The 27,500-nt window shown below is 44.6% G+C and overlaps 2 protein-coding genes across 5 annotated transcripts in view; one reads left to right on the top strand and one right to left on the bottom strand.

Annotated features, from left to right (window-relative positions):
* The window catches only part of baxb (BCL2 associated X, apoptosis regulator b), a 5,919-nt gene extending 5,754 nt beyond the window's left edge, over positions 1 to 165 (top strand). The window contains exon 13 of the mRNA XM_083676524.1: positions 1 to 165. This exon is cut by the window's left edge and continues 858 nt beyond it. The gene's annotated coding sequence lies outside the window, so the exon portion shown is untranslated.
* A 9,985-nt stretch (positions 166 to 10,150) lies between these two features.
* The window catches only part of kcnc3a (potassium voltage-gated channel, Shaw-related subfamily, member 3a), a gene marked incomplete at both ends in the record, with an annotated part of 59,598 nt that continues 42,248 nt past the window's right edge, over positions 10,151 to 27,500 (bottom strand). For 3 of the 4 annotated variants that reach the window (XM_083676296.1, XM_083676295.1, XM_083676294.1), the window contains one exon: positions 15,168 to 15,319. In XM_083676296.1, the coding sequence (XP_083532422.1) occupies positions 15,168 to 15,319 (152 nt within the window). Of the gene's footprint in view, positions 10,216 to 15,167; positions 15,320 to 27,500 lie in introns of those variants that run through there. The other variant, XM_083676293.1, reaches the window with a different exon arrangement.

Raw genomic sequence — 27,500 nt, forward strand, 5'->3', positions numbered from 1 at the left:
CTGGTTTATTTTCCTATCGGTAACGGAGAAGAGTTGTTCAGGTAAATTAGCATTCACGTTCAAACTTTCATACTTTTAATAATAGAACTGTTTAAGTCTCTTTTTTCACAAACTTTGTTAAATTATTACTGTTTATTAATCTTTTTTTCTTTACACGTTTCAAAAATATAAAAGGTAAATAATAAACATTCCATTGAAATATATTTTATACAGTTCTTGATTCTTTTTTTCATCATTTTTTTTGTGTTATGACATTAAAATTGTATCCAGCATCAGTCTTTAGCATAAACCCCATTCAGTGTTATTGTAGTAACTCTCTCTTCCTCCATCTCTGTCTTCCCTCTCTTTCTCTCTCTCTCCCCTGATAGGAACATGGTATCATAGCATCCTGTAGCTTTAGCATTAATGTAGCCTAGCCGCAGCGCAACAGTTGACTGCTAACATCAAAAGCTAGCATTCGTGGTGACAGGACCAATAGACCATTAGCTGCATTAGCGATAGCTAGCTGCAACTAGCAGCTAGCTGCATTAGTAAGTAGTGCAATGTACTTCCAAATGTAAAATTCATAATACATAAATAACTGACCAATAAAACATGGCTCAATAATAGCAAAAGAAAAGGCACCGAACTGATAACAAAAACAAAAGCACCAAACATGGAAAAATAAAAACAACGTAGAGAAACTTTGATCTTGAATAATGAACTTGAAGAAACAGAATTACAGGTAGACATGAAAGAGAGAATAATGAGATGATCTATGGTGAGACAGACACATTGACAAGCAGCTTGACATCTAGATAGATAGATAGATAGATAGATAGATAGATAGATAGATAGAGATGGACAGATGAATGGAACAGTTATAAGAACTTATAGATAGGATGAATAATATTTAAGAAAATATAATTAATAGACAAAACATAGAAATAGAATTCATTCATTCTAATTCTATGAGACAGAAATCCGTATAAGGGCATCCTGCGCGATTTGGACACAGATAGTCTTGCTCCCAGACTTTTGTCATCTATAGGAGTCTATACATGTAGCAGTCTATATATATATATATGCATCTGACTCATGAAACTGAGTCTAATTCACTTATTTTTCCCTATATATACTATACAGTATACTACAGGCAGCCAGTGTCTATGACATCAGTGCAGTCATATAGGAATAAACAACAACAAAATGATGACAAAAACAAAAAAACGAAAAAAAGCGATATATAGAAAAATAAGTTTGATTGTTTCTTTTTTTTTTTCTTCTTCAAGAGTCTTTGTTTTCTGTATGCATATTCCTCCCCCTGTGTGTGTATGTCCACCCCCCCCCCCCCCCCCCCACCCCTAGCTGACTGAGAGACAGACAGAGAAAGAGAAAGACAGAGACTTCTGGCTAAAAGAGAGATGTTACTTCATTCTGTCCCTTCACAGATAGGATAAGTCTTCATTAATGTCCCATGCATGCATTAGAATTTCAACTTCAAACAATATGATAGAAAAACACAAGAACAGGGATGCAAAAAGAGATTCTTCCTCAGAACAAAATTGTGAAGGAGGGAGAAAGAGAAAAGGGGCAAGGAGAGGGGAGAGGGGAGAGGGGGGAGGACATGAGGAGGAGAATGTGGAAGGGGGAGGAGAGAATGTGTGACAGCAGGTTGTGGGGGTTGGGGTTGGGGTTAGGGTTAGTATTGGGGTTGGGGTTGGGGTTAGGGTTAGGGTTAGGGTTAGATTGGGGTTAGGGTTAGGGTTAGATTGGGGTTGGGGTTAGGGTTAAGGTTAGGGTTGGGTTAGGGTTGGGTTAGGATTAGGGTTGTCAGCTTCTCTCATTGATATGTTTTGTATTTGGGTTTTCAAGTAAAGTTATGCAAGTGTCCAACTGTCAGTCCTCTCTCGTGGGCACGGCCTATAGTATCGTACCCCCCTCCTGCCTTGCTCATGACATCTGTAGCACAATCACACACACACACGCACACACACACACACACACACACACACACACACACACACACACAATCACACTGACACACACATACAGTCACACACACACACAATCACACACACACACACATACACACAATCACATACACACTATCACACACACAATCACGCACACACACACACAAATCTGCACTGTGTTTGAGTTACTGAAGTAGTGTTATTGATTAGCCAATGTTCACTGGGTGAAACAAAACGGTTTGCAGATATTTTCTGCAGAGGAAATATTTGAATGTTCTCTGTTTGGAATTTTTGCTCTGACAATAAAACCTCCCTATATTGTGAATGGAATCATCCATACATCCATTCATGCATATCTGTGTGCTACCAGAGGGATGATAGGGGATGGGGTGGGGGGGGTGGGGGGTACAATCCATTTATTTCTCTCTTTACAGTAGCTTAACCTAAGCCGGAGCCCATCCCTTTCCCTCCTCTTCTCCTCCACCTTGTCCCCCTCCCTCCTTCTTTCTCTCTCTCTCTGTCTCTGTCTCTACTCCTAAAACAATTATATTCATCTCTGATATGAAATGTCTAGTATAGCGTCCTTCTATAGCCTGTACAAGTTCCATCTATGTCTCTTTCATTGCAAATAAGCTCACATCGTTCTCTTCATAACAAGCATCATGCATATTTAACATTTTGGAAAGGAGAGAGTGAGAGGCAGAGAGGGCAGGAGCAGAGAGAGAGAGAGAGAGAGAGAGAGAGAGAGAGGGAAAGAAAGAGGGAGAGCACAATGTGAGAGAAAGAGAGAGAAGAGAGAGAGAGGGAGTGGTGGAGGAGGAGGAGGAGAAAGAAGGGAAAGGAAGACAAAAGGGTGATGAAGAAGGGAGATCCAGGGTTCCAAATGATAGAATGGAAGTGCATATTCCCCAGAGACAAACCCCCCCGGGGGGTCATAAAGAAGCTCAGATTCACCCCCCCCCATTCCATCCCCCCTTCATAACAGTAGTAAACATTGCACCATGCTATAGATATCATGTTCATAAGTACCTCTCTCCTGCTCCATTCTGATCTTCTGAAGGCCAGTTTTTCAAGACACAGGTTTTTGAAGCCTTGTACTAGACTAATGAATCACTTTTTTTTCAGTTGAAAATCTCCACTGAAGATGCGTTTTAGTCTAGGATTTGGCGTTGGACTTTGTGTCTGGGAAACCGGCCCTAAGAGATGCCAAACACCGTCACACTGAGCTCCTTTGGCACGATGAGATACTGAAATAATGGTATGCTACAGTCAAACTCTTGCATAGGTATTTGCTTAGATCGCAGTAGCCTACTACAGCATTTTCTGGAACATCATCATCATCATCATCATCATCAACATCATAATCATTATGGAGAATAAAGCAAAAACAAGCAAAAAAAACTGTTTTGACACGGCACTACCAAAATCAACAACCAAAAAGTGAACAAATTAATGTAACACAAATTGAATTATTTTGTTCCCTATTGATATTACATGTTTCTCAGATATTGTCATAGATGACAACCACCTTCAAGTTAACCCTCAGCCTCCCTGAATATCTGGGGGGGTGAAGTTAGTTGCCCCTGGCTGCTGATCTGGGATCAGCTCTCCCTCCCCGAATCCTAACCTCAGTCTTTGGAGGGGTAATATAAAACTGACACGAGACCAGAGCGTAAGACTCTCATTGGAAGAGTCAAAGCTACCCCTGAGAATGAGATAAACCCTCTTGAAACATTCTGTCACACCAGAAAGTCATCATGGCTTACTAGACTGGGGATAAACTACATCTCCCATACTGCACTGCAGCACATGTTTTCCTGGGGTTTGTGGTGACAAATGATGAGCCAAGACTATTGGCCAGAGAGAGAGAGAGAAAAAGAGAGAGAGAGAGAGAGAGGGTGTGTGTGTGTGTGTGTGTGTGTGTGTGTGTGTGTGTGTGTGTGTGTGTGTGTGTGTTTTTTTCACTTGCCAAAGAAGCATTTAAGAAAAGGACGATGAAATGTTTGGTTACACTTTGTATCTCGTTGCTCTGATGCCTGTGTGAAGGTGATCTAGGATCAGCTTACCCTCCCCACCTCCTAGCCTTTACCAATAGTGGGGGAAACCCCAAAACTGACCCCAGACCAGCCACTAGGGGGCAGCGAGTGGATGGACAGCTCTGACTCTGAGCGAGAGCTTTAAAACAATAACAACAACAACAACAACAACAACAACAACCCTTTAGCTTGTTAGCCCTGTTTTGACAACACAGACAGACAGTGTTCCCTTCACGTGTCTCTGAACAGCTGTTTCCATGGCGAGATGCAACAATGCTGTTCTGCCCTCCACCACCTGTGGACATGGAGACAAGATGGCCGCTTCTCCCCAGGGGGCACCATCGCCATATGTGAGATATTGTCATCAGGGACTGGTGGTGTGGAAAGAGTTTTGAGTTAGTTACATTAGAGAGGGAGCGTCTAGTGCTACTATGCTAGGTGATACAGTCTCACTGAGCAATAAATATAGAGAGCTACCTTGCTATTCATCATATATACGTATTATATCAGGGGCTGGGGTCATGAGTGTGTAGTTAGCGTTAGTTAGTTGCAATAGGGAGGGACTACATGTCAATTTCCACTAGGAGTACAGATCCCCAGAGATAGATACAGTATTGCAAATTGAAATAGAGCTAGCTGTTAATCATACCGCTACAATATCAGGGCTGATCAGCTAGCATGGGAGCTACGCTAGGAAGACAGTGCTATCTGAGCTGATAGCTACAATATCAGGGCTAATCAGCTAGCATGGGAGCTACGCTAGGAAGACAGTGCTATCTGAGCTGATAGCTACAATATCAGGGCTAATCAGCTAGCATGGGAGCTACGCTAGGAAGACAGTGCTATCTAAGCTGATAGCTACAATATCAGGGCTAATCAGCCAGCATGGGAGCTACGCTAGGAAGACAGTGCTATCTGAGCTGATAGCTACAATATCAGGGCTAATCAGCCAGCATGGGATAGCTGCTAGGTCTACAGTGTTATCTGTAGCTAAAGGCTACAGTGATACAGCCAGGTATGTTGTGAAGTGGCTTTGCTACAGCATAACAGGTATACAGTTGTAAGCGCTACAGTGGAACTGGGCTGCAGGATCCAATCAATGTATTTGTATTAGTGATACATATTAACAACTACTACTACAGTACAAGGGAGGCTGGTGGCAGTAGAAATCGGAGGACGGGCTCATTGTAATGCATGGAACGGAATAGTACCATTCCTCGTTCTGTTCCATGCATTACAATGAGCCCGTCCTCCGATTTCTACCTCCGCTAGCCTCCCCTGCTACAGTAACTGTTGTAGCCCTATGTGTGACTGGACCTGAGTCTAAAACCATGGTGGGCTATGACAGTGCCCCCTGGTGGTTAAGCAGCCATCTCACACCATTAAAGAGAACACAGTCCAACAACCACAGAGTGATGCTTGCAGACATTGGAATCCGGATGGCCTGGATCAGGGGTGACAGATACACAGAGCTGGCAGCAGGGGACGATAGCAGGACGGACCAGAGAGTGTGAGCAGTTGAAGAAGAAGAAGTAGCAGAGTAGCTTTGAGAGTAGTAGTAGTAGTAGTAGTAGTAGTAGTAGTAGTAGTAGTAGTAGTAGCAGTAGTTAGTACGTAGGGGAACTTATCCTTGCACAGTTCATCTCTGGTAGATTTCATGGGGGCTTGTATCTTAAATCTAAGAAAAACATAGTTCAATGTATCTTGCAATCCTATATATTTTTTTCAATTATTACTTTTTTTTATCCAAAAACAAAATATAGATCCTCTTTTTTTTCAATATAATCCTGCTCTTTTTTTTTTAATTAGTTGCATATAACTTAAATCTTTTTTGTTTCTTCTTGATTTTTTTTTTTTTTTTTGTTTCAATTCCTAGCCCTCTTCTTTGTGGGGTGGGGGGTGTGGGTTTGGAGGGGTGGGGGGTGGGGTGTTTCGGGCTTGCAGAAGTAGACTCATGCAGAATAGTCATGCTGGTAGACAAATTAATAAAAATGCATTTCCAAATTTTTCACGTTTTTTTTTTCCCCCCCGGAATAGTTTTTCAAAGTCCACCCTTTTCCGCTGTATTCTTGCACATCCGTGACACCTCTTTGTCCCCCTGTGGAGGTGCAGTGCTCTTTGTCTTCACAACGTTCCTCCTTGGTCCTTGCCATAGAGAAGAGAGAGAGACCCTTCGTTATTGGATCCGTCCTCTCTCAGCGAGCACTCATACATCACAGACACTTGGAGATGTTAGTTACCGCGGTTACCCAATTGGAAAAATAGTATCTTTTGGAGCAAAGGCTGATGATGTGACTCTACAGTTGGGTAGAATAGTCTCTCTGGTCTCTCTCTCTCCTTCTCTCCCCTTCCATATCTGTATATTCTCTACTTTCTTTCTTCAGGTTTTTTCATTCATGCCATGCAGTTTGCTACTGAGGAGGAGCAATGCTGAGATGCAGAGGGGGGTGAAAGTACAGAGGGAGAGAGAAAGAAAGAGAGAGAGAGAGAGAGAAAGAGAGAGAGAGAGAGGGCCATACATGTCCCAGTTTTCCAGCGCCGTCTTTTCTTCCTTAGTGTGTGTGTTGAGGACATGCAGCCTCCAGAGTCTCTCTCTTGTGGTATGTTCAACTTGCCTCTCCAGCACACATACACACACATACACACACACACACACACACACACACACACACACACACACACACACACACACTGGACACCTGGTAACCCAACATATGTAGAGTCTTTGGATCCATATTCTTCACTGTTGTCGATGGATGGATGGAGTCCTAGGTAGTCAGCTGATCCATCATCATTGACAATGTCATACAAGTGTGTGTGTGTGTGTGTGTGTGCGTAGTTGCATGTGTGTGTGTGCATGTGTGGTAGTGTATGTGTGTGGTTGCGTGTGTGTGGTTGTGTGTGTGTGTGTGCGCGCGTGTCTGTGTGTGTGTGTGTGTGTGTGAAATGAGCAGTGGATTTGATATGTACTATCTCTACTTGCTCTTATATGGGGAACATAGTACAGTGGCCTCCAGGGGGAGCCCTACAGTGTGTGACAGGAGAGCTAGCTGTCTCCATTAGAGGAGCTGGACATCGAGGCTGTCCCTAGAGTAGCTGGGTGGCTCAGTAGGCCTTAGCTTTGCATAGAGTTTGGCTTAACGAGGATTCAATATCCCCTTGTTGTGTCCGCACTGCACACTGGGTTAGCAGAGCTGCAGTTGTTTTGAAGTACCTCTGAGGGTGGTTTGGGGGTGGGGTGGGGGGTTGGGGGGTTGAGGGAGGGGGGGGGGGGGGGGGGGGGCGTTTAAATCAGTAGGGATATTGTATTTGGGAGCTGATAAGATGATATTTGTCTACGGGACACATTACAGGGAGGCTAAGAGCACCAGGGTTGGTAAGGCTACACGTCATGCTTTATTGTGGGCTGGCCCTTTAGGTCTATAGGGGAAATCAGTTGTATTCTATTGTGTGTGTGTGTGTGTGTGTGTGTGTGTGTGTGTGTGTGTGTGTGTGTGTGTGTGTGTGTGTGTGTGTGGTCAGTCATGTAGCATGATAGTCAGTCAGTTTGTCATGCTAGTCTTGTGGTTTTCCATCAGTCCATTGGAGTGGGCGCTTCAGGTATGGAGTGATGAACGAAAACCTCTTTTTCCTCCAGTCTCTCTATCGCTCCTCATCATTCCAACAGTTCTCTCTCTCTCTCTCTCTGTCTAGGTCTCCCTTTGTCCTACAGTGAATCCAGTAGGGAGCTCCGGATGAAGTGTTTCCTAAGGGTTTCCTCTTCTGGAGAGAAAGGGGGTTTAGAAACTCAACACTGGAAAGGAAGCAAGAGAACAAGAGATAGATTTAGTAGAAATACCAGCAAATAGACAAGCAAATACACCAGCAAATGAATTCTACGTACATAAAAACCACCACAACAACAACAGCCAGGTTTGATGAACAACAACATGAACCAGGAAGTTAGTTGACTTCAACCTTACAAATTGGAAAGGGATTCTAACGTTTTAATACTGTCAATTGTAAAAGCCAACGGTGGATGAAATGTGTGTGTGAAGGGATGGAGGCGGGAAGAGAAGACGATTCCTCGGTGGAAATCATCAAATTGCTCAACACACAACAAAGCAAACCAAAAACCTCGTTTTACGCAAAGCTCACCTTGCATGCACACGCAAAATACGAAAAGGCAGAAAAGCTTGTAAGTATCAAACACACATATACACACGCACGCATACAAACGCACACGCACGCACGCGCACACACACACACACACACACACACACACACACACACACACACGTAAACACACACACTAATACGATTGCAGTTGGAGGTTTCATTCCTCGAGGGTTGCTTAGTCCGCTGGTATTCGTCCACCTCTTTACGTTACGATGTTACGTTATTAAAGAATAGGGAGTGATTTCAGCAGATACGACTCGAAGGAATTGATTTAGAGGTTTTATACCCTAACGACTGCAACCCGCCAGGACTGTGTTGTCTACATACAGACCAAGATCTGAGAGCGAGAGCCCCTCAGTTGGTGTGTCTGACACATACAGTAGGGCTCTGGGGTGAGGTTTCCCTTAGACACAGATCCTGGATCAGCTCTCCCCCAACATCATAACCATAAAACCATAAGAGGGGGAAACGCAAATCTGACCTGAGACCAGCGTCTAGGGGGAAAGACAGCCCACTGTACTTCACAACAAAGGCAACATGACGAAGGGAACTGATGTGACACAAAACAGAGCGAAGCACATAACACAAAACACACACGCACACGCACGCACACACACACACACACACACACACACACGCACAAACACACACACACACACACACACCGTGAAACACAGCACAGGGAAGCGCACAGTACACGGAAACACAGAAACACGCAACATGGAACACACATTCTTACACTGAGAAGCAGGACGCTTCTTGCCTCCTGTCATTTTGTTTATGTTCTTTCTTCCACAAACTGTCCTCCATCTCATGGCTCTTCATTGGATGACACTCCTCATTCTAAACAACCAATCAACAGTTCCTACTTTTCCCCCCCAAAAAACGTAACATCTGTGATCTGTCAGTCTTTCTCTAGTTTTTTTTTTTTTTGTGTTACTTGTGTGTCCATTCCTATCCTCCGTAGAAGATGTTTTATGGTCCATTTTTTAGGGGAAGATCGACATTTAAAGTTTTTGGTGATGATCTCAGTCCCCCATGTGGGTATTGTGACAGAAGCAGAAGACAGAGCAGTTGTTCTCAAAACGCAAAAAAAAGAGAGTAGAGAAGGGAGGAGAGAGAGATGAGACGGAGAGATGGAACGTGTGTGTGCGTGTGTGTGTGTGCTTGTGTGTGTGTGTGTGTGCGTGCGTGCGTGCGCACGTGATTTTGATGGGGTGAATAAAACATGATTGAATCACAGAAAAGAGGGGTACAGTACATTCACGATGGAGGAACACACACACCAGACACACAGGTCTGTCCACAGACAGGAGAGGAACCACGTTTCTAACTGTCTCTCTGTTAGGCTCTGAGACACGTCATTCTGGAAGCACTGATAAACACCAACATAGAGAGATACCTGAGTCGTGAATGGAGGGATTGATGAAGGAGGGGAAAGAAGACAGGCTGAAGGGTGTAGTCAAGAACATTGCACAACATCAGTATTGGGTTGGGGGTGGATATAAAATATCCTCCATTCTGATCTCACAGTTACAGAGGGTTTGTGAGACCTCTCCTTCTCCGGAACTGTGCACACATACACTACACTCCCCCTAGTGGCTTTAAAAGGAATGGGCTGGTGCAAGCAATATGGAGGAGTCTTTCTCCAGCCATGCTTGAACCATTCCGATGCTTTTAAATGCATGAGAGGAGGTGCAGAATTCACAAATCACTAGAATACACCTTCACCTTTGTGATCGTACCTCAGGACATACCAAGTGACGGGACTGGACAGGACAAGATGGGTTTGAGAAATTAAGAGAGAGGAAGAAAGAGAGATTGAGAGAGAGAGAGGGACGGAAGGAGTGAGCAGAAAAGAGGGTCAAGGTGGGGTGGCCTTTGGCCGATGTGTTCGTTTGGAGAAAGGGGGGATGAATTTCTTTCTTTCTTTTTTTTGAGGGCTAATGTTCAGATTGATGGGAGAAGGAAGAAGTGGATTTTTCTTTTTCTTTTTTTTAGTTAATTCACAGTTACTGCTTCTTTTTGCATATATCTGATAAGCACTGGGCTCTCAGAATAGTTCTCTGTGAAAAGAAAAGAAAAATAAATAAAACCATAAGGTAATATTATCATCTTTAGTAGACTAATAATAGTCTAAAACCACAGAGCAGCTGCACAAGACCACTATTTACCCCTCCCTATCCTTAAAAAATAAACTTTCCCAGCCACCCCTCCCAATTACAGTACCAATGGTCTCTCCCACCCGATAGCATCTTAGCATGCATAATGTCTAGCCCACCCCTTCTCACACAAAACACTGAGAAGGCAGGCCTTAGTCTCTATCAGCATGCTGGCAGTGCAAATGTATGTGTATAAAAACATATACACATTCATATACACACTTAAAGATATATATAATCGTAAATATATACACATTCATTAAGCCTAAGATAAAATCAGATGTCATATCAAAATCATACTCCTTGATTATAGACATATCAATTCCTTATTGCTTGCAATGGAAACCCCATGCAGATCAGAAAGAACTCAAACTCTACAGCTGTACATGGACATCAGGGAAGGCTGGCGGAGGTAGAAAAATCGGAGGACGACCTCATTGTAATGCATGGAATGAAATAAGGAATATACGTAGCTGTGAGCAGCTCATTTCATCCCATGCATTACAATGAGTCTGTCCTCCGATTTCTACCTCCACCAGCCTCCACTGAATGTGACCCATAACTGGTCTAAAGAAGTCCTATTCACAAACACTCAGGACTAGAACAAGGGAGGGGGTATGGGGGGGAGGAGTGGAGGGATGAAGGGAGGAGAGAAAATGAGAAAAGAGAGAAAGAGAAGTTTGGTAGTTCGTAGACTATTGTCTGTGTGCAGTGCAGGCAAGGCTGAGGTGAAATCCCGTCAGATTCAGCCTTTTCGAAAGGTGAATTGAGATTCAATTCATGAATTGAAAATAATTCTCATGGAATATATGACATTTTACGTTTTTCAATTCATGAGGTGAATTTCGATTCGTCTACTGATTCGACTGAATCAGAATCGAATTGACCCCCCTACCCTGAGTACAGATCAACCTCCCCCCACCCCCACCCCTCCACCTCCTCTCACCAAACCTCAAGCCCCACACACAAACAGTGTGAAGGTTAGACTATTGGATTCTCTCTCACACTACTATTGGATATGTATAAGTGCAGACATGGAGATAATGTCACAACAGCTTCACACTCTAATACAAAACCTCTTCGCAGGGCATTTGATCCTGTGAAAGATATGTTTTTCAATTGAAACAGTCCTGAGCTTTAAATTATCTAATTATTTCTTCTTTTTTTTCTTGCTAAGATTACTGAGTGAGGTTGTTGCCCTTTCCTGCCTTATCTTGGTATAGAGAGCATCATCTACTGTATCTAATGCTACCTAAAGAGAATATATCCTCTATGAGGCTAACGCTAACTAGCTAGAGAGAATGCACCTTCTATGAGGCTAATGCTAACTAGCTAGAGAGAATGCACCTTCTATTAGGCTAATGCTAACTAGCTAGAGAGAATGCACCTTCTATTAGGCTAATGCTAACTAGCTAGAGAGAATGCACCTTCTATTAGGCTAATGCTAACTACCTAGAGAGAGCTCATCTTCTATTTATTGTATCCACAGGGGGTAGGAGAGTGAGAGAGGGGGCAAGAGATGGAAGGGTAAAAAAATAATTTAAAAAAACGGACAGTGCCACTGGGTAAAACCAGTGAGAATAAATAATGGTAATTTTCTATGCCAATAAATGTCAATAAAATCCTTCAGTAAATCTGACAAAGGAGATAATATCGGAAAATACAAAAATAAACAATTCTGTGAGAATTAACAAATTAAATGAAAATATACAATTCTTCAGAATGACAACAATAAAATAAATCAACACTGTGTTACATCAAGCAATGGTCTGACATCATCTCTACATCTTCACCATCTTCTAGGTTTCACCGAATAATTCAAAAATAAATGAATTGGATAAAACTGAGAAAAAATATTTTGATCTGTCTTTCTGATCTCAACCCTTACAGGAGGGATGAGACACATTCATCCTCCTTCAACCTTCCTTTTCTCTCTCACACTTGGATAACAACCACAGTGATCTTTATAAATGTTGTTCTTATAATTCAGTGTGTCACACATTATTCTGTCCCCGACAGATGGTTTATAGATGTTCAACTGACTATCAACAAACTGGTTTTCACAAATTATCCACTAATTCTCACCCACCTAACCCTAACCCTGACCTTCACCCTTACCCCCAAACCCAGCAAAATTGTTGCATATCAACAGAGTTGCATTTAATAGTACAGTATGAGCATATGTAAACCATTTATAGGGGACTACCCGCATAAAATGGCTGCCGTATTTGTTTACAGAAAACACCAAGCAGGAAAGAAAGAAAAGGAGCGGTTGGTTTTTCACACTAGCATTGGCACACAAGTACAGCAAATCTCCATAGAAATACTTATACATAGATACAAATATAAAATATATTATCTACATTGCATATTTCTATATATGTATGTTGCCATCATTTTGTCATTGTTTTTTTTCTTTCTGTTCTTCTACCAAGCGCTGTCAGTCCAGCATCCGTTGGCCGTGCTGCCCTCTATGTGTGAGGAGGGGCGATGGTCAGCAGCAGAGACAGGGGGAGGGAGGGGGGGAGGGGAGGGGTACGGTGGGGCGGGAGGGTCAAAACAAGAACAAAAAAAGAGAAAAGCAAAAAAAAAAAGAACTAAAAAGATTTGCAAGGCTGCTGAAAATCATATCAGGGGTCACTGTCACTGAGTGGTGAGGGTGATATGTCGAAGGGCGAAGGAGGAGGAGGAGGAGGAGGAGGAAGATGAAGATTGATGATGATGAGAATCATGGAGAACAGACAACCCCCTTTTAGCCACTTCTGAGTAAAGTCATGCCCCCCTTCGCTCTAGTAGACTGAGGGTGACACGGGCGTAGTCTGATATGTTGTACAGGCTTCTGAGGAGCGATACTTTAGAAAAAGGATAGGAAGCTACATTTCATGCACCTGCATACGAGAGCGCAGGGAAGGCGGGGATATGGCCGGGAAAAAGGTCCATGGTGAGGAATACTGATCCTTGATTGGATAGCTCGTCCTCTTTCCTGCTCCCTGATTAGGGCGATTAGGAATGAAAGTCCCTCTCCCCTACTAATGTGAAATGTACCGCCCACCCCCCCGCCCCCCACCCCCGCCCCCGGCCCCTCCTCCTCCAACCCCCAGAGAAAGCAGACAGAACCCGCCCCCCCCGCCTGCCCACACCCACCACCCTGCGTTCTGATACGTAATCCCCAAGACCGTTACAAAAATAGTTTTGTTATTATTATTCTATTATTCCATCTTTCTGGTTTTTAGATGTAATTTGGGTATGTTTTCTTCAAAGCGTTGATGGGCGTTAGCTAGCCGATGCCTCTGCAGAGTCTGTGTATTGCACAATAGCCCCAGGAGGTGTATCCCCTCTCTCCATAGGTCGGCACTGATCATACCCATAATGATAATGATAATAATAACAGCAGTCGTGAAAGAGCTCTGGAACTACCTTTCTCCCACTCTCTCTCTCTTTCTCTCCCACTCTCCCTCTCTCCCTATTATTCTAAAGCCATACATTGCTATCAGATTCTAAATATGATATGTTAGGTTCTACGTGTGTGTGTGTGTGTGTGTGTGTGTGCGTGTGTGTGTGTGTGTGTGTGTGTGTGTGTGTGATAGAGTCTATTTTCAGCCCACAGAAACACATTTAACAGTCCAGTGAACCAAGTCCTAAGGGAGATCTACTACCAACCAGTATATGGCTTTTCTCATGGGTGCAGGGGTCTATTTCTTTTGGTTTGCTCCATTATAAAAATGTTCTTCTAAATATAAATATTCATCAGAGTTTTATGAGCAATTTTTTTTGTTTTTGGTTTCATTATTTATTATTAATTTTTTTTTCCTAAGCAATGGCATGCATTGTAAATATTTGTTTCTGTGTGTGTGTGTGTGTGTGTGTGTGTGTGTGTGTGTAATTCAGAAGGTGTGTGTGTGTGAGTGTGTTTTTGAGGCTTGATGAAGGGTATCAGTATAAGTCTAGTTTATTAGGAGGTCTTCATAGGATCAGTCTTATTACTGAGGGTACAGTAAGGGCAGCACACACACTCACTCACACACTCACACACACACACACACACACACACACACACACACACACACACACACACACACACGTGTGTGACACAGTGAAGCCTGCTAGCTCTGCTCACTAAATTAGTTATCATTCTAAATCACTAACCTATGCCCTGTGTGTGTGTGTGTGTGTGTGTGTGTGTGCGTGTGTGTGTGCGTGTGAATGATGTGTGTACTAATTGTTTCGTCAGGTGTATTAGAGCTGGACATTAACAGTGAATACCTCTTAAGATCTGCTACGACTTGTGTACACTATTGCACAGTGCATGTGGTGGAAAGTGCATTAAGTCCTCCGGGATACTTTGCTATTCTCCCGAACATCTCTACCTACCTCACTTTAAGTGGTCACACTCTATATGAAATATGTTATTAAGGGTTAAAGAAGCCTTTATAAGCCCTAATAAGGCTTATGTACTGTACACAAATGCTCTGAAAAATCATCTAGAAGACAACGTCACAACCTTTACAGTATATATATAGTGTGACATAAGCTCATGAATGATCTGTGAAACCTCTATGTCAGACCTTACGAAGGGTTATAAAGGCTTCATTATGCGTCGACGATACGTACAAGCCTACTTTGTTTGTTTGTCTGGAGTGTGGCCCTTCACTGATCTCCTGGCTAAAGGATGCCCCCTGCTGTTCAAAAGGCAGACTCTCTTCTCATTATCATTATCATCAGGCGGTGTGTCAGTATTGGTTTACGTTACAGTGGTGTTGGTATGTCTCTCTCTCTCTTTCCTGATGCTCCTTGACTTCCTCTTTTGACTTTGTTTTCATCTCAAAAACAAAACAAAAACGGTTCCCGTTCTGCTGCTACAAGATCGAAGGGATGGGGGAGTGGCAACGTCGCAGGCCGGGAGGCTCGAAGGGTTCGAAGGTGGAGTTGGTGATGGGGGTGAGGCGCATGGGAGCCCCTGTCATGCCCGAGATGTTATTGAGGCTGCGCGACTTCTCATAACCCGTCGCTATAGAGACAGAGCATCAATATTACGTTTATTAAAACGTACGATGATTGTAAAGTCATTTTAGATGATTTTTCAGACAATGATGAATGGAAAATAATTGATAAAAGCCACAGTGGTTGGAATGGTTTTAGAGTCGAGGGTAGTTAGTAGTTTGGGTGGAGTAGGTTTTAGAGTGGGGGGTAGTTAGTAGTTTGGGTGGAGGATGTTTTAGAGTGGAGGGTAGTTAGTAGTTTGGGTGGAGGAGGTTTTAGAGTGGGGGGTAGTTAGTAGTTTGGGTGGAGGATGTTTTAGAGTGGAGGGTAGTTAGTAGTTTGGGTGGAGGAGGTTTTAGATGGTATGATGATGCAGGAGGTGAGAAATAATAATGAATAAAATGCCATGGTGTTAATGTTATTCAATGGTTATTTGATGGTTGTGTATTTATGGATGAGTTTGGGTGAACATGGATATTGTTTGGATGAAAAAGAAAGATGATGTGTTAAAGAATAATATGGGGTATAAATAGCCAGAAAGACCGATTGTTACAAATATATATATATATATATAAAGGGGATAAAGAACAAATAAAAATAAAAAATAAAATAAATAATACCAAACCAAATAAACAGCCAAACCAAATCAGACAAACAGACAGGTAAGGGGACAGACGGACAGACAGACAGACAGAGAGACAAACAGACAGGACAAAACAGAAAAATGAGTTATGAAAATATGTCATCATAAAAACCTAGAAACAACATCAGTACAACATGGACCAGACAGCGCCAGGCCGGCATACACAACGGTGGGGGTGGGGGGCGGAGCCGGTGCTGATTGGGTAAAGCAGCTAGTGTTGAGATCCGCCCAGTTTTCAGTTTCTCCCTCTGTGACATCATCACGTGATGAGTGACCCTGTCTGAGACCTTAAGACTGTTAGCGTTAGCTCCCCGGGGTAAGGCCTAGCGTGTAAGCTTTAGCTCAGCGGGCTAACACAGTCTTGTAGGCACGCAGACGCACCCGGGTTCGACAAACCCGCGGCAGGTCACACATACACCAAAAGAGGGAATAATAACACTCGTCTCTCAGAGAAAAGGAAAGGAGTAGTTAGAGAGATAGATGGAGAGAGAGAGAGATAGATGGAGAGAGAGAGAGAGAGGAGAGAGAGAGAGAGAGAGAGAGAGAGAGAGAGAGAGAGAGAGAGAGAGAGAGGGAGGGTAGGGGGCTCAGCATCCAGGTGTTTTAGCCAGTCTCCTACAGAGCAGTATACACCTCCACAACAGTGTCCACACAGATACGGCAACAGAAGAAGTCCATACAGACAGTCAAAGCTAGAATATCAGCACCAACCCCCCAGAAAACAACTGTCTGGTCTGGGTTGGGCCTGGGGAACTCGTCAGGGTTTGGGAGATCATAAACAGATCATATACTGAACATATAACACACAATACAACTGAGATTATACAATAGCAATACTGTCATTGTTTTAGACTTGTAGTTTAAACTACAGTAGAAATTGTACATGTATGTATAAACATAATGTCTGCATATATTGTATATGAATATGGAGTGTATGGAGTGTGTTTAGAGAGATAGAAGCCAGTGAGAGAACTGTATGTGCTGGGAGGATGGCACATGTAAACACACTGTACACAACGTGTAAACAATGTGTAAACACAGTGTAAACAGCATGTAAACACAATGTAAACACAGTGTAAACAACCTGTAAACACAGCGTAAACACGGTGTAAACAACCTGTAAACACAGTGTAAACAATGTGTAATGAGGGAGTGTTTCGAGGTGTATTGTACAATGTAGAGTTATGGAATGATTCTCAGCCTAGATGGCCTCCCAGAAGTGTCTGGGGCAGAAACACCTCAGCAAGCAGGACTATTGGTCTGGGGCTACTGTGTTTGTGTGTGTGTGTGTGTGTGTGTGTGTGTGTGTGTGTGTGTGTGTGTGTGTGTGTGTGTGTGTGTGTGTGGTGTGCGTGTGGGTGTGCGTGTGCGTGTGCGTGTGTGCGTGTGTGCGTGTGCGTGTGTGTGTGTGCGTGTGATGGTTGGTCTATACTGTATAAAATAACCCTGACAGCTTCACCAGGTCCAACAGAACCAGAGTTGGACAGCCTTCCCCTCCACCTTCACACCTGCTGCTTCCCTCCTCCTCCTCCTCCACTTCTCTCCTGCCAATCACACTCTAGTCCGACCCCTTCATCTCTGCCTCCTCAGGATCGCCATGGTAATACGTCATTGATCGTTTTAGTATGTGCTTTTTTATATGTTGATTGATGTTGTAAATTTATATGAGTTTTTGATTATCTCATAAAGTCAATAAATCAATCTGTATGGGCCCGTTTGAGCATCAGAGAACAGAGAACAATGATCATAAACCTGAATTGATAATCAATTGAACTTGTGTTCTATAAACAATCAGGTGTGTTGACAGAATCTCCCCCTGTTTCTGTCTCAACACCACACCTCCCTTCAGGTGTTTACATTTACATTTATGGCATTTAGCAGACGCCTTTATCCAAAGCAACTTACAACAAATACATTTGTTTAAGTAAGTGAATCATCTATCCATCAGTCATCATAAGAAAAAGTAATCTATGCTAGGACCAGGGGCTATTAGCAGTCACAATGCTAGAAGAAGCAATTATCATTTTTTAAAATGTATTTACAGGAGAGAAACTTGTACAGGGGGTTAGTGGGGATGAGGAGGTCTTTAGGAGGGATAGTTAACATAGTTAAGAGTCAAACCGCCTCTCCCCAGAAACAACCTGGACCAGAGAGAGGGAGGAGAGAGAGAGAGAGAGAGGGAGTAGATAGAGAGGGAGGAGGGAGAGGGGGAGGAAAGAGAGAAGGAGGAGAGAGAGGGGGAGAAGAGAGAGAGGGAGAAAGGGAAGCGGGAGAGAGGGAAGAGAGAGAGAGGGAGGAGAGGGAAAGATGGTAGAGAGGGAGGAGAGAGAGGTGGAAGCGAGAGAGAGGGAGGAGGGAGCTGAAATATTGATGCCACTTTACTTTATGGGAGAATGTGAGTGTGTTCTTACTGTGTGTAGGTACTTTAGCTTGGAGGATGAAAAGTTAACACCCTGGAAATAGACCAAAAGCAGAATCATCAGGCAGGAAATCACTTAATTAGAATGGAAGAAATGAGGCTCATCCCAATAGTCTAAAGTGGCTTCCTCTCCTTGTCTCCTCTCCTTGAATCCTTTCCTCCGTCTGCATTGAGGTTAAAGGACTGGACAGATGAAAGGTCATTCCCGGGAGGCATCCTCCACAATGTGTTTGTGTGTGTGTGTGTGTGTGTGTTTGTGTGTTAGATCAATCCTGTGTTGTCAGATCAGTGCAGATGAAGGAGAGAAGACAAGGAGAGGAGAGGAGAGGAGAGGAGACAAGGAAAGGAAGCCACTTCAGACTATGAGGAGATGCATCGTTGATCCTCTGTTCTCTGAGCTCAGAGCGGCCCTCTACGATCCTGACCAGTGATCTTCCTCTTGGTTGTTTTGGTGAATAAACCCAAAGGGGGGGGGGGGCACAGTCTCTACCCCTGCCTCTGAAAATAGAACACTGGTCATTTATAGAAAATAGATTATATATTATAAGAATATTACAGAGAATATATAAAGTGAGAATCCTAATGTGTGGAGGACATTGGAGATGTTTCATGGTGACTGTTATAAACACTGGTAGTGTTATAAGCGCTGTTATAAGCACTGGGCTTGTTATAAGCTCTGTTATAAGCACTGGGCTTGTTATAAGCGCTGTTATAAACGCTGGGCTTGCAGCAGGAGTGAAGGTGGAGGGGAGGGCAGTCTCTTCACACACACAGAAACCTGCTGCTCCCAAACAGCAGAGGAGAGGGCAAAGGTCATCCATCTCCACACTGACACGGTAACAAACAAACATGGGGGGAACAAACATGGGTCATCACAACAAATAAAAATAAGGAATAAACAATCCACTCTGATTCCATAACTTTATCAGGTCATGTCGTCACTCCCACCCTCTCTCAAAGAGAACTGGCTCCTGCCTTTGTCTGGAACGTTGCCATCAGGGTTAGAGTTAGCCAATCGCTTGGCCTTTAGGGTTAGAGTTAGCCAATAGCTTCCCTGCTAGAGTTAGAGTTAGCCAATAGCTTCCCTGCTAGAGTTAGAGTTAGCCAATAGCTGCCCTGCTAGAGTTAGAGTTAGCCAATAGCTGCCCTGCTAGAGTTAGACCTAGCCAATAACTGACCTGCTAGGGTCAGAGTTACCCAATGGGGTTAGAGTTAGTCAATTGATTGACCTTTAGGGCAAGGACTAGCCAATGGCCTGACCGTGAAGGATTATAATAGTTTTGAACTATTATGGGGTGTGCTGGGTCTGTCTGGCAGCTCTCCCTGGAAGCTCTCCCACTAATGCACAGCCTATAGGATCCACTCAGTCACAGAGCGCTCACACAACGCAGGAGAGAGGCATGCTGGGTAATAGCAGACATATCTGGGTCACCATGTTCCTTCGACCTGACCATTCCTCTTTGGCCCAGAGTGCTTGACGAGCAGGACGTAGATGGTGTGTGTGTGTGTGTGTTTGTGTGTGTGTGTGTGTGTGTGTGTGTGTGTGTCTGTGTGTGTGTGTCTGTGTGTGTGTGCGTGCGCCTGTGTGTGTGTGTGTTGTATCAATGTATGTGTGCGTGTAGATAAGGCGTAGAGGCTGTGTGTGTGTGTGTGTGTGTGTGTGTGTGTGTGTGTGTGTGTGTGTGTGTGTGTGTGTGTGTCTGTGTCTGTGTGTGCGTGCGCCTGTGTGTGTGTGTGTGTGTTGTATCAATGTATGTGTGTGTGTAGATAAGGCGTAGAGGCTGTGTGTGTGTGTGCGTGTGTGTGTGTGTGTTGTATCAATGTATGTGTGTGTGTAGATAAGGCGTAGAGGCTGTGTGTGGGTGTGTGTGTGTGTGCGCGTGCCTGTGTGTGTGTGTGTTGTATCAATGTATGTGTGTGTGTAGATAAGACATAGAGGCTGTGTGTGTGTGTGCGCATGTGTGTGCGTGTGTGTGTGTAGATAGGTTACATTTGTATGTATGGTAATTTCCCTGATTGTGAGTCAGGTTTGTCTGAAATTGATGTAAACATGTGTGCACATGTATTTGGTCAAATCCATTGAACACTATAAATCTATGTGGAGGTACACCAGGGGAGGCTGGTGGGGGTAGATATCGGAGGCCGGGCTCATTGTAATGCATGGAATGGAATGAGGACCATTAGAATGAGCTCGAGTTCCACCGCTACCAGCCTCTCTGGCACAGTGTGTTTGTCATTATTCAAACGTGTGTATGTGTGTATGTACTGTAACTGCATGCTTTCGCTTGCAGACACGTGTGTGTTTGTGTGTGTGTGTGTGTATGTGTGTGTGTGTGTGTGTGTGTGCGTTTGAGCCAACGTCCTTCCTTGTAAGCACTCTAATCAATAAGAGGCACTGCAGCAGCTCTTAGCAGATTAAGAGTCCCCCAGTGCAGAGCATTTTCACCCCTCCCCCCGTCTCTCTCTCTCTCTCTCTCTCTCTCTCTCCCCGCCTCCACCCCCCCCCCTCAGAGGGAGGAAGGCAATGGATTGATTAGGATCGATACTCCCCAACCATGCATTGCCGTGTCCTACAGTAATGGCATGTACCTCAGCTCTATCCAACACACTCTCTCTCTCTCTCTCTCTCTCTCTCTCTCTCTCTCTCTCTCTCTCTCTCTTTCTGTGTCTCTCTGTCTCTCTTTCCCCCTCCCTCCCTCTCTCCCCCCCCCTCTCTCTCTGTCTGTCTCTCTCTCCCCCTCCCTCTCTCCCTCTTCCCCCCCCCTCTCTCTCTCCCACTCTCTCCCCCCCTCCCTCTCTCCCCCCCTCTCTCTCTGTCTCTCTCTCTTCCCCTCCCTCTCTCCCTCTTCCCCTCTCTCTGTCTCTCTCTCTCTCCCCCTCCCTCTCTCCCTCACTCCCCCTCCCTCTCTCCCTCCCCCCCCTCCCCCTCTCTCTCTCAGCTCAGGGGAAGGTCAAGGTGCAGGAAGAGACATGGCTGTGGTTGGATAGAGACGTAGTCATAGAGAATGTAGGGGAACCCTCTGAAGAACCATTTTGGGTTCCATTTAGAACCCTCTGTGGAAAGGGTTTAACATGGAACCCAAAGGGACAGGGACAATTGAAGAACCCTTTTTTGGTAAGAACTAGAACCTTTTTTTCCAAGAGTGTAGTGTGAAGTGAAGATCTGTATATACCAGTGGAGGCTGGTGGAGGTAGAAATCGGAGGATGGACTCAGTGTAATGCATGGAATGTAATGAGGAATGGAGTCAAGTGTTCCATTCCAGTCTATGCATTACAATGAGCCCGTCCTCTGATTTCTACCTACACCAGCCTCCCCTGGTGTGTGGTTGATATGAAGCAGTCTAATTGATTAGACTGACTGATTGACTGATTGATTGATCTAATGGGTGATACTGTATACCCAGAATACCTCCTTCACAGCACCAAACATAACATGCAGCATGCATCTTACAGGGGGATGAGATAGAGAGAGAGAGTGAGAGAGAGAGAGAGAGGGAGAGAGAGAGAGAGAGGGAGAGAAAGAGAGAGAGAGGGAGAGACAAACTAACAGAGCGAGATGCAAATTACAGTTGACTTAACAATCCCTAAAAAATGCCAATCCAGAAAAATCAACAGAGAAAGCAAAAAAAAAAAAAAAACACTGTTGAGGAGCAACTCCCTACAACGGCCCGAGGTCTCTCTGTCTCTCAGGACAACCGCTAGGAAACCGATATCGGAATGTTTCATATTTCCGCAATTTATCGTCAATCTATCATGTGGATCGATGACACATTCTAATGGGAGAACCCTGCAGAGGCAAACGCTACGTTCCACTGGAGTGCATTAGGTAGGACAGAGGTTGCCAGTCAGCGGAGGGCCGGTGGAGGTAGAAAATCGGACGAGGGGTGTTCCTCAGTCCATTCCACGCATTACAATGAGCCCGTCCTCCGATTTCTACCTCCACCGGCCTCGGTATCAGGACAGTCGTGACCAGAAGTAGTGCACTAGATAGGGGACATGGGGCCAGTAGTGCACTAGGTCGGGGATAGGTTGCCATTTGAGACCCAGTGGGGGTGTGATTGTTCCTGTTGTTGACGTACGTACCTCTGGTCACACTTTAGTTATGCTACGCAGGGGCAAGGTGAATGACTGGCCTGGGGGTGGGATGGGAGATGGGGGTTAGTTGGAGGGACACAGGAGGTAGGGAGTGTGTGTGGTGTGTGTGTGAGAGTGAGTGTGTGTGTGTGTGTGTGCGTGTGTGTGTGTGTGTGTGCGTGCGTGTGTGTGCGTGTGTGTGTGTGCGTGTGTGTGTGAAAGTGAGTGTGTGTGTGTGAGAGTGTGTGTGTGTGTGTGTGTGTGTGTAGGAGTGGGAGGAGGAGGGAACAAATATCATCCAACACAAATCTACATGTAGAGAAGTTTTCAGTAACAGAGTTGGGAACACTTTCCAGTAACCTGCTTTCAGACCTGTGTATCGAGTCATGCTGTCATTACTGTACATAGAAACAACCTTCTGTTAACTTGCTGTTATATAGTACTTTTTATATAGTAATTTGTTAGTCAAAGAGTATATCTGTTTGTTGTTATTACTGGCTATTAAAGTATAGGCTGCCTAACAGTAGAGTGTATCAGTTTTCATGCACAGGTTTATTGCATCATAATCATAATCTGAAACCACATGTAGATTTGTAAACATCCAAGACAATATTTGCAACAAACTGACATTTGTAGTTAATGTAATGACCACAGAACACATTGAAGAGAGACAGATACCGGACATACATACACACACACAGCCCGTATGTATAGACAGAGCACTGTAGGACACAACACAACACCGAGTTGAATCACAAGAGAATGGTAGAGTTATGAAAGAGAAAAGGAGGACGTAGATTGTTACAGAGATGAAAAGAGGGGGAGAGAGAGAGGGAGAGAGAGAGGGGGGGGTGAGAGACAGAGGGAGGGAGAGAGAGAGGGATACGGAGAGAAGATGACACACTGTGGAAACATAGGTCGAAATGGACAGCTCTTGGCTTTGACATACGAACACACATGAAACACGTATGACCACAAACACGTATGTGACCACACATGAACACGCATGCACAGTACTTACAAGTACTCTCAGGGCTATGGGGTGGAAGGGTTAGTCTGCATGGTGATATTGGATGAAATCACACCTACAAGCAATATGGCAATGCTACGTGTAGCTGTACAACAGGGGAGGCTGGCGGAGGTAGAAATCGGAGGACAGGCTCATTGTAATGCATGGTGTGTTTGATACCATCCCTCATTCCATTCCATGCATTACAATGCGCCGCGTCCTCCGATTTCTACCTCCACCAGCCTCCACCGCTGTACTGGAACGACAACACCTTATGCGTACACCAGTGGAGGCTGGTGGAGGTAGAAATCGGAGGCCAGGCCACAACATGAATGATGAATAGTTGGTGAGGCCATGTTAGTGTCAATGGCCGTGAGGTGAAAATGAGCCACGTGTGTAGTCAGACTGTACGTACACACAATCACAAACGCATAGGCAGAGTACCCCACTAAGTTCTAGGACAAAACTATCTTTATATTCCTGCCTTTTTCACAGACATTGCATATAAGGTTTGTTAGCCTGCTATTCGTTTTGACTCCTTCCATAGCCTCCATTGCTTTGCAGATTCTGAAATACATAGAATTAGTTTGTTTGTGTTCTACATGGATCTTTTCGACACTTTACACTGGATTAAAATATAAAGATGAGATTCAAATGAGATTGTATACCTGGCAGCTAAGGCTAGTTTGTTTGTTTACTGTCCTGAAACCAATAATGATAAGTTTACACATTTATCGCCGATAAATGTGTAAACTCTGGGGTCTTAACTGAAATCCTCAGGCAAAGCATTCTGGTCTACCACAACAATCACATGACCACTCCTCCTGGAGAAGGACGATTGATTGTCAAGACTTATTGGTTTCAATAACAGAATGTGTGCCGTAGGACCAGACTGCTAATTAAGACAAATCGGTTGTGTGTGTGTGTGTGTGTGTGTGTGTGAGGGAAGGTGAGAGAGAGAGAGAAACCTTGCGGTGTGGTGTATCTTCTTACATCAGTGAGTGGAGAGTGGTGCGCGGTGCAGTCTAATTCTGTAATGGCGGCGGTTCGTGTCTATGGCGAGGAAAATCAATGACAGATAAACAGCCTACAGCAGAGTGCTTGACTGAAATGAATTGAGGGATCCCTGATTCTACTGAACAAACCCCCATTCGGCCATTCCACATTCCCGCGGGGTAGTCTAATTGCTGGAATGGAAATGTAAAATTCCACATTCCTTCAAGCTATATTAAGTGTGTAAGGAAAAATGTACGCGTTCATATTGTTTTGCTAGGGGTTTCTGAACATTCTGCGATTAATGAAAGCTATATTCCTGCACCCTATATGGTGCTATATTGTCAAACATGGACCATCCCATGGAATATTTCTGTCCCAAGTATTCGCCTGACCCCCCCCACGGCCCCTGCATTACTCAAATGTAGACAAATGACGGTGTCTCCCTCAGCTGGAAAATGGACTAAAGTGCACTCAGGCAGCTGTTCCACCTACAACAGCCCCAGAGGGACAATCTGAACCAGCTTTTACTGGACGGAGGCATACATGCCCAGGGGGCTCTGTGTGGCTCTGCAGTCTGTCAGGGGCTGGAGTCAACTTCTGGATCTGCTGAGGAGGGCCTTACTCAAGAAACCCCTCCTGGCTAATTTATAATGCATGGGGAGAATAAAAGCAAGATACAAAAACAACAAAGAAACATGTTTAAGGGATAAAACCGCCGGTCATAACTAGGAAAGGTACATTGTCTGAAGTACATTTTCAGGTGGTAGGATAGTAAAGGTATATAAGTATAAAGAGAGAGAGAGAAGGGAGGAGAGATAGAGGTAAAGGAAAGATGGAGAGAGAGAGAGAGAAAAAAAGGAAGGGTAAAAATGAAGGGAGGCAAGGAGGTGAAATATAAAACTCACAAATCAAATCAACAACGACAACAACAACAACCACAATACAGACCAGAAAATAAAAATAAAAACCACACATAAAGCAAACAAAAACGGATACATGAACACAACACACCTCACAGACACACACACACAAACACACACACACACACACACACACACACACACACACACACACACACACCCTAGATACATCAAATTCACACATTTTGTCAGAGAGAAATCGAAAGAGAGAGAGAGAGAGAGAGAGAGAGAGAGAGAGAGACAGGGGGCGGAATAGCCTTAAGGCATACGACCCCCTAACCTTTGACCTCTTGTGACCTTGTCAAAAGAGGTCAGAGGAACACATACGTGTCATAAAGAAACAACATTAAAGCCACAAAACCAGCAGAACGAAGAGGAGGAAGAGGAGGAAGAGGAGGACGAGGGAGGTTTAAAGCACTGAGCCCTGGTCAGAATACTTGAAAAATACACACGTTTGTTCCTTCCGTCTTTGAAGTGGCCACTGATGTGAAACGGTTGGATGTGAGAGAGTACAGTGGTAGAAGTGTCTTTGGCTTCTCTTATCCAACCACATACACAACTGCCCATCAGTGACTACATACCAAGAAAGGGAGGAAGGAAGGGCCCATTTTAGAAGTATTGGAACGGAGCCCTGGTCCCACTTTAAAAGCCGAAGCCCTGGCAGCCATTTTAAATTGAAGGAGGTGTCTATAGAAAGAGGGCTCTTCGCTTTTAGAGTGTGGAGGAGGGAAGCACACCACGCTACACCACGCTACGCTACACCACACTATGCTACACCGCGCTACACTACACCATGCTATGCTACACAACGCTACACTACACCATACTATGCCACACCACGCTACGCCACGCTATGCTATGCTACACCACGCTACGCTACATCACGCTATGCTACGCTACACTATGCTACACCGCGCTACACTACACCATGCTATGCCACACCGCACTACGCCATGCTATGCTATGCTACACCATGCTATGCTATGCCACGCTATGCTACACCATGCTACGCTACATCACGCAGTCTCTCCATACTCAGACTAGGCCAGTGGTCTAGAGGCAGTAGAGCTAACCCTGGCATCACTACAGCATTGTACACTAATCACCACTGCCCTAACACTGTTACTGTACTGACCTGCCACTGCACACAGCAGTGTGTGTGTGTGTGTGTGTGTCTGTTTATAGTTAGTCTGTCTGTCTGTCTGTCTGTCTGTCTGTCTGTGTTCTGTGTGTCTGTCTGTCTGTCTGCCTGGTTGTCTGTCTGTCTGTCTGTGTTCTGTGTGTCTGTCTGTCTGTCTGCCTGGTTGTCTGTCTGTCTGTCTGTCTGTCTGTCTGTCTGTCTGTCGGTCGGTCGGTCTATCTGTCTGTCTGTCTGTCTGTCTGTCTGTTTGTCTGTTTGTCTGTTTGTCTGTCGGTCTGTCTTCCTATCTGTCCTACACACATGCCAGTACCCAGTCAGCCTCTCAGTCCCATAGTGTGTATCCAGGACCTCTATATCTCTGCTCCTCTATGTTAGACCTGAAGCACATCTCTAAAGCACTAGTGAGCAGAGTTTCAGCACAGCCAACCGCAGACAGCGACCAACCAACCAATCCCCTGGCCTCTCTCAAGGAGGTACCTGGACATCTGTACAGTAGGAACGGATTGGTTCAGAGTCAGTGTCACTCATTGGTGAGCAGGGCCAAGTTCTGAGCCAGGATCAGTTTGGTCTGAGGATGGTGGGGGTGGTCAGAGGGGTTTGGGTTGCTAAGGGCTGGTCCTAGAACAGTCATGAGTTTAGGGTTAGAAAAGGTGAATGGAGAGGGGGTCGGTGTTTCTGTGGGAGAACTCTTGGAAGAACCCTTATGGGTTCCATTTCGAACCTTCTGTGGAAAGGGTACTACACGGAACACAAACAGGTTCTTCATGGAACCCAAAAGGGTTCTTAGAAGGGTTATCTCACAGGGACAGCCAAGGAACCCTTTATGGTTCTAGGTAGCACCTTGTAGACCACTCTCCCTGCGACTGTGTTCAGAGAGGGTTGGAGCTCCATAAGAACTGATCCCAGACCAGCCCCAGCCCCAGTATGGCTGTGCTCAGAGTGGGTTGGGGCTCCATAAAAACTGATCCTAGACCAGCCCCAGCCCCAGTATGGCTGTGCTCAGAGA

Source organism: Argentina silus (genome assembly GCF_951799395.1).
Source record: "Argentina silus genome assembly, chromosome: 9".
In the NCBI taxonomy this organism is placed as follows: domain Eukaryota; kingdom Metazoa; phylum Chordata; class Actinopteri; order Argentiniformes; family Argentinidae; genus Argentina; species Argentina silus.